This window comes from Maniola hyperantus, chromosome 17 (genome assembly GCF_902806685.2).
Source record: "Maniola hyperantus chromosome 17, iAphHyp1.2, whole genome shotgun sequence".
In the NCBI taxonomy this organism is placed as follows: domain Eukaryota; kingdom Metazoa; phylum Arthropoda; class Insecta; order Lepidoptera; family Nymphalidae; genus Maniola; species Maniola hyperantus.
Genome location: NC_048552.1, coordinates 9,427,170 through 9,440,829, shown reverse-complemented (window position 1 = coordinate 9,440,829; position 13,660 = coordinate 9,427,170). Strand labels below are relative to the sequence as shown.

The following is a 13,660-nucleotide window of genomic DNA, read 5'->3' as shown; positions in this document are numbered from 1 at the left end:
TGTTTCTGAAAAAAAAAATGCCATTTGTTTCCTGTAGGCCACGCGTGTGAAGCCGCGAGCAGAAGCTAGTATCTCATAGGTCTAGTGAGGTGAGACGCTTTGGCCGTGGCTAGTCACCACGTTCCGATCGACCTAATCCGATCGACCATCGATATTTTGAATGAAAATAATATAAAGTATAGTAAAAGTAAAAAGTAGGTCATTTTGTTTGTCGGTCCGAAAAAAATATCGATTTTTTATACCTATCCGATAGTTGGAATTTTATATCGATACATCGAAAAATTAAATATCGATATATCGAACAAATAATGTCGATATATCGATGTATCGATATTTTGTCGACAAGCCTAGGTCAAGCCATTTGCAGCCGCAATGAGTAAAGCCAAAGATCGAACAGAGTCGAAGCCATATTCGAATTATCATAGCGACGAAGGTACTTGATAGCAGACACAACCTTCTGTTATAAGTATATGACCAAGAAGACATCCTAGGTCTACAGTAGGCAGGTGTGAGTTTCAAATAAAACTAAGGAATAATACACATTTCCTTCCTTCTTTTCGAAACTTGTTAAACTTATTTACTCGTTGAAAGTTTAGACTGCATTTGGCAATCTCGTTTAACTCGGAATATAACAAGAAGTTTGGAGTTTCAAATTCATTTTTAAAAATACGTAGCGTATGAATGAGAGTATACGGAGACTTCCTTTGCAAAACACTTATATATATAACACTTTTTAACTTTTTTAATTTTCATGGTGGCCATTTTGAAGTTTTTATTATTTGTTGTTATAGCGGCATTTGAAATATATAATTCGGTGAAAAATTCAACTCTCTATCTTTACTATTCCGCTGACAGACAGACGGACAGACAGACGGACAGACGGACGGGTATCAGAGGCTTAGTAATAGGGTCCCGCTGGCACCTTTCGAGTACGGAACCCTAAAAAGAATAATATTTTCATTTCACTTAGCGTAAAAATAATATTTTATACAGTGAAATTTAAACGTACGAGTGCAACCACAAGATTTCAGACCAGCGCAGCGTTAAACTTTAGAGCGAAACTTATATTTCAACCCTTGTAATGAAATTTATTCAGACGGATTGAAAGTAATTTACTCTTGCTCCAAGTTACTCTCCGATATTGCAAGATAACAAAAGAGATTTCCGGTGATCGACTGCTCGTGGCTCCGACGGGTGCATCGATTATTTCGAAGAAGGAAGTCGACTATCTACGTATCTCTATTATCTAGATCCTTAAGTGAATTTAGTGACGGAGAGCCGCTTCTGAGAACGGTACAGTGTCCACACAAACTAAGATATTGATAAACAAGAAGCACACAGAAGCAACCACAATTCATATTATGCATGTCAATCATTAATTTCTAGGAGAACCTATAACTTTTGGAGTTATGTGCGTTTTAAGCAATAAAATATTACTTTTAACGGTCAAGAAACCTGCATGCTTGGGAGTTCTTCATAATGTTCTCAAAGCTGGTGTGCGAGGTATGCTAATCTGCACTTGGCCAGCGTGGCGGATTATGGCCTAAACCCTTCTAATTCTGAGAAGAGACCTGTGCTCAGTAGTGGACCAACGGTGCATTGATCCTGATGAACGATTAAGTGTATAGGTATATAAATATTATGATTACGGAATTTTCGTACGTACGTTGGTATTTTAAATAACCAATGGATAAAATACCGAAATCCGTCTTTATCGAAGTAATTTAAATTGAAATGAAATGATGGCATCCAATCAAAATAAACAATTTAATCACTTGGCGCATGTTATACTTGGAATTGGTTCCATGATCGAACGAAATATTTGCCTGCTAAAGTTATGGTACTTATTGCTGTTTGGCTCAGTTGACTTCAAAAGCTAGTTTATACCTATCCTACTAATAATACTATAAGTGCGAAAATGTGTTTGTTTATTGAATTGTCATTCAATCACGCCACAACCAAGCAACTGATTGGCGTGATTATTTGCATGGGTATAATTAAATACCTAGAGCTACTTATATAAGCTACTTTTTGTTCCGGAAAATCATAGAGTTTTCACGGGATTTTTAAACACCTACATTCTACAATCCATCTGGATAAAGCCGAGGACATCACCACTGTAATCACCTAGTTGTGTGTTATTATATATAGTGATAAATCCCATAAAGGTTAGATTTATCACTATGGGCCTTAACCCACTGACGGCACGGCATGGCAGGGGATTTTCATGCGAAAAACATAAATATAATTTAATACCTAGTAGGTATGAAAATAAAATTTCAATTTCAATAATTTTGATCATCATAGGTACAAAACACGGCTGCGGTAAGCTTTAAGTATGCCGCATCATGGCGCATTGATGGAGCTTCGGGAATCGGGATCCATGGGCAGTCTTCGGGATGCTGCGGCATCCCTTCACCCTTGGAATCCTTAGGCATTTACAATGCTCTCTTTGCATGAATACATTTTTCCTTTTCTTCTTCAAGAACTGCGATGAACACTAGATCCCAATCTACCATTTTAAATATAAGCACAAACATACAATTAACGTTTAGCAACATCTGTACTGTTCTGGAGTAGAATTATGATTGGAGCAAGCAAATGTGACAGTACGATCCGGCGCACCTAGGAATGCCGTAGCATGCCTGAGGCACGGCATAGATGCAGTGTGCGTTTGCGTATAGTGATACTGATGTCGAACATGCCGAATGATCTCGTGGGTCAGTGGGTCGTGGTCGTCAGTGGGTGTAGGCCCTAATGCATCACCCGGATGCTGCGGTAAGAATCTCTCTTTGCTTGACACTGATCGATTCAACTAGGCTTCCTAAAGATAAAGTTATTACATATTCACACCTAAATATATTATTTTCATTGAACCTAGGACGTTTGTTTTGTTCGCATTTCGAATAAGAGAAGATACAAAATTAGTAATTTGCAGTCGCTGAGTACCTACCTAACAGCACAGTAAGTATTAAGGAATTATCATTTAAGTAAGCTCTGTGCTAATAGTTTTACTTTTACATAATATTTATAATACGATGCGTCATAAGTTAGTTATTATTCGTTCACAAAACTAGGTCAGTCTCTTGGCAGTACAACCATTTTAGGAAAATAAATAATGTTTGTGAGGGTGAATACAAATTATATTAAATCGGGAAATCTTCATAAAAACTAAATATAGTCAAGGAGTGTAAGCGCGTGATGTTTTAATAATAATATTTTCACTTTAGTAGTAAATAAAACTTATATAAAAAATAGACATATTTTGAGTATTAAAATTAATACCTACGTGTAATGCTACAAATAGGTCTCCAAGCTCGTACCTACATACTGACATTATTCATCATCATCTTCATAATGATCAACCCATTGCCGCGCCGGCTCAATGCAGAACATGGGTCTCCTCTCAGAATGAGAAGGGTTTCAGCCATAGTCTACCACGCTGGCCAAGTGCAGATTGGCAGACTTCACACATCTTTGAGAACATTATGGAGAACTCTCAGGCAAGCAGAAACCTGCATGCTTGTTTTCCTTCACCGTCAAAGCGAGTTATTTAATTAATTACTTAAAACGCACATACAACCGAAAAGTTCGTGCCCGGAATCAAGCCCCGACCTCCGATTAGGTCCTAAGGAGGTCCTAACCACTAGGCTATCACAGCCTGTTATAATAATCATAGTATTATGTACTCTTTGTCTACATGTTCGTTGTTTTTTTTCATCATTTTCTTTAATTGAATATCTTGACGGAATTTCTTGGAATCCTTAATCTTAAAGGGATTTTAATTAGATTTAGAAAAACGTATAATAAGCTCATGACTTACGCTACGACGGCTGTACTACAGGAATTTGGTAATTAACTTGAAATTAACATTTTATGAATTTACGTCAGGACTAAAATTATCATACTTAATTCCCGTGTTGAAAATTGACTGTGGTGCTTTACTCAAGCTAATTTTATTTTATCCTCGGATTCTATTTTTAAACACAGTGGTAAATAGAGCCTGATCCAAAAGCAAGGTTATAAAAGCTTATAAAAATAGGTACTCGTAGGTATTGAATGATTATTTCTACACTAGATGATGCCCGCGAATGGGTCCAAGCGGGAGGTATTTTTACAAATTCCGTGGAAACTCTTTGATTGTCCGGGATAAAAAGTAGCCTACATTAGTCACCGAGATGCAAGCTTTTTCAGTAGGTATACTATTATACAAAATTGTTAAACTCTTTTTTTTATTGCAAGATAGGCTTGCACTTGACGGGGCGGCCTTGATCAACGTCCTGATGCGTCTATCCAATAGTCCCTGGTGCTAGGACTTCGAAGTCGCGAGTGAGTGAAGTTTGACTCTAGCCGGCGATCCTAAGAAGTCAGCAGCTTGCTGTGGCACAAGCTGTTGTGCCTACATGCAGGTGCATGAGGCCAGAGGAGTACATACTCCAGGATGAGCCATCTCAGATGATCTCTGAGATCAGCCCCAATGGGCGTCGCCTGACAGAGGCACCGGCGTACGTACAGAGTTCCTGGAGCCTCTCAATATGTGCTGAGGAGGGCTACCGAGGGGGTTTTAGGGGATAGAAATCCCACATAACCTGATTGGGTATCTTAAGAAGATTCCACCCCCGCTTGACAACAATCATGCTTGATAAAAAGCAATGGTAAAGGAACGCACTTGCCTAAGAGGTCTATTCACTGTGGCCTTACAGGTAGGTATTTAGTTTACACGAAAGGACAAACCAATAAACCAACAAACAAACACACTTTCGCATTTATAATGTAGGTGGTGAAAGTATTGGTTCTGTCTTCTGTATTAATTGAATACTCACTTGCCATATTCATCCTTGGAAAATGTAGGTTTGTGGTTTTTGTCGAACTGCCCGCTGAACGCTGTGATCTTCTGTAACTCCGTGTGTGCCTGCGCTTTGTTGTCGAATGCAGATATAAGGTCTGTTAGTGATGAACTCTAAGGACAAAAGAAAATAAACTTATGAAAAAAAAATTAATGAATATCTTTGCAATCATCATTAGATTCATTCAATGGCTTATGCTAAACAAAATGGTTAGTACTATCATCATGATTAATCAATCGCCAGCTTACTACAGGGTCTCCTCTCAGAGTGAGAAGGGTTTTGGCCATAGTTTACCACGCTCGCGCTAGAGGTGCGTGCCCGGGCTCGAACCCCCGACCTTCGATTAGAAGGCGGATGTCCTAACCACTAGGCTATCACAGCAAATGTAACCTAATGAGACCAAAACAGTTTGCTGTCATTTTTCAACTCGCGATTTCCTCACCGCATTTTGTTGGTGCGATCTTTTTTTGACCCAAAAACCTAAGCGCAATTAACATTAACTCATCCATCAGAGTCGAGACCTTACCCGTATCTTTCAATGGGCTATTGATGTTTTTCACATTTAGTTTTCGCACTTATTTCACTTTCTTCTCTTTTTTAGGATTCCTTACTAAGGGAATCCTTACCCGAGGACTCGTAGCGCCAACGGAACATATATTACTAAGCCTCCACTGTCCGTCTGTCTGTCTGTCTGTGAGCGGGCTGTATCTCGTGAGATCTCGGTTCATGAACCGTAATTAGTAATTTTAACAGATTGGTGTTTCTACTACCGCTATATAACAACTAATCATATTTTTTTAAAGTGGCCATAAATGGTAGTTATGGTACCGCTATTACAAAGAGTCAAATGAGGAAAATCAAAGAGTTTACATTGGATTTATAAAAAACTAAATCCACACGGATAAAGTCACGGCTATCATTTAGTATTTTTTTTCATATATTCGACCAACAATCATGCTGTTGTTGCGCGACAACCCTGAAGCATTGTATTTACATGCATTTTGTATAGGGATGTATTTATTATCCGTACCGCCGCGCCTCTAGTCGACGCAGTTTCATATAAAATGCAAATAGCTGGCGGAATTTTGAGTTGCAATACGGCCGACCCGCCTGGTGGACTCTTTAGGTAGATTTATTATCCTAATAAGCAGACGTTCGACGCAGATGCAAATATAATTATAAATAGCATGATTTATAAACGACAAATTGCCAACAGCTGTCGGTTTGTAAGACGCACATCCGCATATTTGCTGATCGCCATATTTCACCTTTATTCATGATGGCGGTTTCCCGCCTCTTTCAGCACCCATCATCATCGTACCTATTATTGATATACGATGGTGCCATAAAACTTTATGCATCAGCTTTAGGAAGTCTATTTATTGTGACTGTGAGTGACTGTTGAATATTATAATTCTAAAAATCTACGCACGATGTAAATGAAAACAAGTTATAAAATAGCTTATTAATAAAATAGATAATAAGAAAATAAATTTTGCATGCCCACTGTATGGCGGATTGTAGCTGTAAATAAACCACTGTAACACCATCATTTTACGTGCAATCGTGCAAATAAATGATTTGATTTGATTTGAGAAAGAAAACATGAGTAAAATTGTAAATAGGTCATTTGGAACTTTTGTAGTTTTATTAATAGGCGATTTAGCGTTTCGGTACGTGTAGAAACCAAAGGGGTGTTTAGTAAAAACTGCCATACCCCTTCCAGGTTAGCCCGCTTCCATCATCACTTACTAGGTGAGATTGCAGTCAAGGGCTAAATCGTATCTAAATATAAAAAAGGTATCTATTAAAACCCATACCTATAAGTAAGATTAAAAAGATTCATACTCACTTTAAAGATTAGGTACTGAAAAGATCAATATCCGTTATGTTTCTACTCATAACCTATCCAATGATAATGATGTTTTGACGAGTAAAATATGTGGGTAAGTACCTATAGTCCGCAACAGGTCGAGATGACAATCAGGGTATGAGGCGGGTGACCCCTCGTACACCCGCACGTCACCCGCGCTCGCCCGAATCGGGTTAGCACGGGGGCTGTGCGGGTGTACGGGGCGTTCCCTCCCCGATTGCGATCTCCACTTGTCGCATACTATAGTTGGTCTCTCTGAAATGCGATTAGGATAAAATCTTGTAAGTTTTACTTTCGAAATTTAGATAAGTAGGAGTCATTTCTGAGTTCCCACTGGGAAAACTTGAAAGACGCCGAGTAAAGTTCGGTCACAGCGCCCTGTGAGCACACGAGTAGATATCTAATCGTGTGCTGTGAGTACCTACTAAAATATAAAATTTGTTCTACGGAAACGGAAAAAGTATGCTGCTGAATTGTAATTAAATTCCCCACGCTCATTACGAAAATGGGAATAAGTATGTCTAACGCAGTGTTTCTATTGTCTTTGAAAATGATCTTGATTGGAGTTTATTAGATTGTTCACATGGTTGTATACTGAGGCTATGCTAGTAAAAATACTTTTATCATCATCATCATCATCATAACCAACCCATCGCCGGCTCACTGCTGAGCACAGGTCTCCTTTCAGAATACAACTTTGGCCTAACGGTCCACCACGCTGGCCATGTGTGGATTGGCAGACTTCACACACCATTGAGAACATTATGGAGGACTCTTAGGCCTGCAAGTTTCCTCTCGATGTTTTCCTTCACCGTTAAAACAAGTGACATTTAATTGCTTAAAACGCACGCAAACGCAAAATAAGAGGTGCGTGCCTGAAATCGAACCTCCTATCTCTCGAATAGGATCACGGCTTATCTTTAAGAAGAAGAAGATAGGAGACCAAAAAGCTTATACCACTGTTTCTTTTTATTTAATGTAAATAAAAAACTGGTCTGTCAGACGTCAAATGAATATCAGAAAGAATTTAAAACCGAGTATATATGAAGCAGCGGCTGAATTCCGCAAAAATATTTCTCGACTCTAGTATCATAAGGTCGGATGTGGATTTTTGCTACTTTTCAGGAGAGCCAAAACAAAAATGCTAGGGAAATCGGGTCATAATTTCTAAACTACTAGAGATACAATTTCAGTTGTTTTTGTAATATTTAACACTTAACTGTATCTATCATTAACCATTACTAGAAATACTTTATCATTAATAAATAAAATATAAACTCACAATTTCTTCAAAATGGACGATATGCGACTTTATGCTGGTAATATTCGTAACTGTGCTAAAAAATTGTGTGCATAAGTTGTAAACCGACTTTATGGCTGCAATTTTTACTATTACAAATTTGAAATAAAAGTCGGATCTATTACTTAATATTTCATAATACGTCTTAACTGATTATACATAAGTAATATTCGGACAAAAGATCTCAGTAGTTATCTCACAAAAAACATTTAGGAGTTTTGTGAGATAGCAACAATGTACCTATCTGATTTTTCTGAAACTGATTAGTTAGATCTGAAACATAATAATTGCATTCCCCGATAGTCTGACCATTGCATCCGTGTAAACCTTGTGACTTCTGGATGAATGAAAATAACATTTACAAATTCACAAAATATAAAGCCCATTAATTAAAAACAACGGCCAAAAATTAGAAAAAAAAATACAAAGTAATTAGAAACCTACAGTGGGCCAAAAATTTTTTGTGGAATTGCATACATTGCGGTTACATCAATATAGAAATCTAAAACATGCCAACATAGCCTGATTTTCCTTATAATGATTAGGTACGTAAAGTAAGAATGGAGGTCAGCAGGTACCTACTGCAAAAATTGGTTATATTTTATAGTGGATAATGGTTTCTCATTATGTCGTATATTGGGCGAAAGCGGGGAAGAATTTTAAGTTTATATGTACCTATAACTTACTAATGAAATACAAAAAAGTCTTCTTTAAAGTAGTTTTTATAAAATAATAACACAGCATTATTGTGTTAGTTGTAGCCAGGTAATATATTCCGAAATCTGAAAATCCCCGCCGTTCTTATTTTTTTTTTGATATAACAAACGGTCCTGATATATCACCTTTGTAAAGGGATGTGGTCTTTAAAAATATGTTGTAGTGCCAAATCAAACTTATCAAAAAGTTTTGTTTCCTTCGCATGTTCTTGCAAACTGTGACCAATCTCTTAGTTTAGTAATCTGCATTGTTTTCAGCTGTTCCCTTTTTTTCTATTTGTGCATGGATTACATCTTACTCCACGTAGGTACATGTTGCATTTTAGCATAAAGCTTGTGATTTATCACCTTTTAGTGTGGTAATCCTTATAATAATCATAAGTAAGCCATAACGATTATCATGCTCCGATTATGACCGACACAATTATCAGACCACAAAGTCAATTCTTTAACAATTTCGAGAATACTTTGTTTCTTCTCTAGTAGATTAATGAAATAAGACAAGATACTGTTTTATTCCTTCCGCTGCAGCTGATGTTTTCAGACTACATTAAAGTAGCAACACTGCTGGTAGCATCATGAATCGTTTTTAAGGTGCAGAAACTACGCAGGTATAAGGATTTACTGTTAGTCAAATCTGGCATTGCCACTTTTGTAATTAAAAAAATACTTTCTGCTTTTTTGAAAATTCCATTGCTTCTGTTTCGACTGTTTTGTTTAACAGATACTTTTTTAAACTGTTTCTTTCGTGTTTTAGTTAAGTTTTTTTATTTTTTTACTTTCACTTTTATTAGTTGTTTAATTAATAAATTAATTTATACTACATATATATTTAAATTAACATAATCTAAAGCTTCCTATAGTTAGGAATGTTTCGTTAGAATCACTATCATCACATATTGTAGGTGCCTTATAATTTCTGCTCTCGATTAATATCAAATTCGGTCGATTATAAGACGGGCAAAGAAGAAAAAAATTGATTAGGTACTCTCATTTTTTAAGGCTACCTTAAAAACTAGGGCAATAAATTTTTGAACTGATGATTTGAACTATGATTCATAAAAAACACCATAAATGCACGGTTTTTGCTTAGTGGGGTATTATTATAATATATGTTTAGATTTCCATGGTGTAATTTTCGTGGTCCTAAAAGATTTTCTAGTCTACATTTTCAAAATGTCTTCAGCTTTATTCTGGCTCTTTACTTTTTTCCCGCAGTTTAGTCCAAAATTTTGGTGAAATAGGATGGATCTCTTACCTATTAATCACATCAACTTTAATGTAGTCACAAACAAAAAGCTTTATTTCAACTTACTTCCATGAATTTTATTGCAAAATTATTTATATTACAAGGCAAAAAGTCTTAAATGATTCACAGTCCAAATATTAATACAAAAAATTCGAAGCATAACATCTGTTGTGATTTTACCTAACAAAATTATTACATATTTTAGAAGCAGAAGTGCGTAACTGCAGTACCAGCTAGTATGACAAATAAACTTATTTCGTAGCATAATGGTCGAACTCAAAATACACCTATAATTTTTCTCCATTGCTTTGGTGCATACATACGCAAGTCAAAAAATATAATTATGGTTCTCCAAATTTTTAGAATGTGTTCAGATACGACATTATGCATGTATTTATCTTTGCAACGAAAAGAGATAGAAATACTGGTGTCAGCTTGGCAGAAAGAGCCCGAAATGCTCATTACCTTTATGTAAAAAAGTGAGTTTGGTCGGAAGTACACATCCGACCTTATGATACTAGAGTCGAGATTTATATTAGTCGAAGGGAACAAAGAACAGCTCAATGAATATCGATTGCTTTGTTAAAATAATATAAGTATATCTGAGGCGAATATCCAGATCCTGGGTGGATGGCAATATGACTCATCGTGACCTTGCCCCAGCCTTGCCTGTCTCGCGTATTGAACGATGATTTTAATATGACTCAAACATCTGAGTCGCGGAGCGTTAGCGGTAATAATATGCTTTTGGTATTTAGAGGTTAAAATTAGACGTAATATGTTTTCGAAGTAGAATTGTAGGTATGAAATGGGTACGAACCCTGCGCATCGAATAGTTACGAGGTTGATACGAAATATGTTTGGTAAGCAGCGAGAATTCATAACAAGATGTTTACGGTAGGTACCTACTGTACTTTTCCGTTGTGTGAATCCAGTTTCCTATATGTATATTATTATAATATATTTGGTGAAGGGCAAGTAAATATTATGGTTTTAATAGATACCAATACGGATGATCGAACTTTGATTTGAATTCATACTTATTATTGATTTGGGATAGTGATTAATTGAGCCGTGTACAATAAGTAGGTACCTACCTACACTTCCGAAATTATCTGTAAAGTCCTTACCTTTATTGAAAATCCATCCATACTTCCATACACTAATATCATAAATGCGAAAGTGTGTCTGTCTGTCTGTCCGTCTGTCTGTCTGTCCGTCTGTCTGTCTGTCTGTCTGTCTGTCTGCTAGCCTTTCACGGCCCATCCGTTCAGCCGATTTTGACAAAATTTGATACAGGGTTAGCTTGCATTCCGGGGAAGGACATAGGCTACTTTTTGTACCGGAAAATCAAAAATAAAATAAAAAAGATTTTTATTTTATTTGTTTTATTTTATTAAGCTAAGTCGCCTAAATACTGATACTTTGGAAATACTTGAAGTAAAGATCCGTAAGAATCCTTCTCGGTAGGAAGGGCATTCCGAATGAAAGACATTTCACAATCCAAAACACCTTGTAAAAGTTTATGTAAATAAAAACGTTCCTATTCGTATTTCGTTAGAAGCATATCTAATCGCAAAATAGAAATAGTTTATATTATATTCTATTGTGGTACGATTAGTATGGCGGTAAATATTTTCTTGAATGTGCAAATAATATGATCAAATACACAGGATGATATTTATTTCCCATAGGATATCGTCGAATTTGCATTGAGAAATTATTGTTTCTATGATGGACGCTTAATGCAGAGAGCTGTAGGCACATAATATTACTAGAGACAGTGATGTCCCGCAAAATGGTTGCAACTTGACTGGTGTACAAGATAAGACCGGACGGGGATTTCGTCACTCAATAAATTGGCGAAGAGCCTGTTTTTTCTTTGTTTATCAATTATATTGCTATTTTTATCGTATTATGACGCAATTTTTGCGGTATTTTAACAAGAGTAGGTACAGGTGAAATGTGTTTAGCTAACATTTTTAGGTATTCTTTTATGTCAACTGATGTATCAGGTTTGTAATTTGTTCCTCCATGTTTGTTTAGCTCAATGGCTAAATGTATGAAACATACGTGTGGAGGTAAAAATATGGGTTTCAGGATGCGATAACCATAATATAAATCGGTTGCTTTTTCAACATAATTTAATATTATTTTATAATCCTCACACTTGACTTTTATTCATCCAATCCACTAATAAAATATGTTTTAGTCTTCATGCCCTCAAGATTTTTACGGCATACGGAACAAATATTACTTGGAGAGGCATATTTGTGCCACTTAGCAGTTTCAGTCATTTCACATTAATTGACTTGTTTTCGCAATTTTTTCAGCCAAGAAGCTGCTTTTTGTTGCGTGACAGATGGGTTCTATCCACATATTGTGTTCATATATAAATCTCGCAATTTCTAATGCCAAAATTTAGCGATATCATAGCTGCTGTTAGGGTTGGAACGCACGAGCGGTCAAAAAGCTGCCTTGATTTATCATACAACATTGTACACCAAAATTGCCGCATGTGCATGCACTTATTCATTGCCGTACCTACTATGAATTTCATGATAAATAACCATCCGTGAGTTCCAACCCTTAAACTAGATAGGTACCTACTGTAGCTGGAGGCTTGGGTTTGAGTTGTTGTAGTTGAACCAGCTACAATACCTACTACGACTAGATAGATACTACGGACTATGGATGGCTCCATATTTTTTGCTCCTGTTTGTTTTACATATCACTTGTAAAATAGGATCTCTTTATAGTATGTGGTGGTTATTTACTATGTACCTAAATCAATTATTTTATAGTTATTTTAGTGCAGGAATGTGTAAAAAAAATTTAGGCATTTACGTATTCACTTGTTTTTATTGGCAAATATAGGTATTAGTAGGTGAAATGTTACGTGCATACTTACTATATGAATAGTCTCTATCCCCTACCTATAAAATTGTCTCTTTGCTGACGGCATTTCCATGAATTACGAAATGGTAGAAGTTTTCATGATAATAAATTATTAATTTAGTAGACTTTGTATTATTAACATTTGGTAGTTGAGTATATCAGCCAATTACAATACAATACAATCTTTATGATAATATTATTACTACGTAGGACAAACGAGTTTTATTGGTGGCAATCAAACGCTTCGCCGAGCTTGCACATGTTGGCCTTATTCCAAACTGTGTAACAAATAGATCTATAGAGAGTAGTTGCCATTGTCTGGTATTTAGTGATTATATTATTACCTACAACTTTTTTTTTTAACCGACTTCAAAGAAGGGAGGTTCTCAATTCGTCGGAATCTTTTTTTTTTTTTTTATGTATGTTCCCCGATTACTCGAAAACGCCTGGACCGATTTTGAAAATTCTTTTTTTGTTTGAAAGGGTATACTTCAAAGTTGGTCCCATTTCAATTTGGTGAAGATCTGATGAACATCTTCGAAGATAGATACTGGAACTCCTCAACGGATAAGAGTAAATTGCTCGCGATCAGTGTAATAGCTTAGTAAACAGTAGATTTTTAACCAGTCATAGCATAATTCCATGGGGCCACTAAAAATTGTGAAATAAAATTTTTTTACAAAAAAAAATAAAAACCGACTTCGTTACACAAACACTAAAAATTGAAAAATAATTTAATTTATTACCGATTATATTATGTATACAAGAGTTAATATA

General features: G+C 36.1%; 1 protein-coding gene across 2 annotated transcripts in view; it reads right to left on the bottom strand.

Annotated features, from left to right (window-relative positions):
* The window catches only part of LOC117990113 (actin-binding Rho-activating protein-like), a 31,651-nt gene that overhangs the window by 9,246 nt on the left and 8,745 nt on the right, over positions 1–13,660 (bottom strand). For both annotated transcript variants that reach the window (XM_069504211.1, XM_034977564.2), the window contains exon 2: positions 4,824–4,960. In XM_069504211.1, coding sequence (XP_069360312.1) covers positions 4,824–4,960 — 137 coding nt within the window. The remainder of the gene's footprint in view (positions 1–4,823; positions 4,961–13,660) is intronic.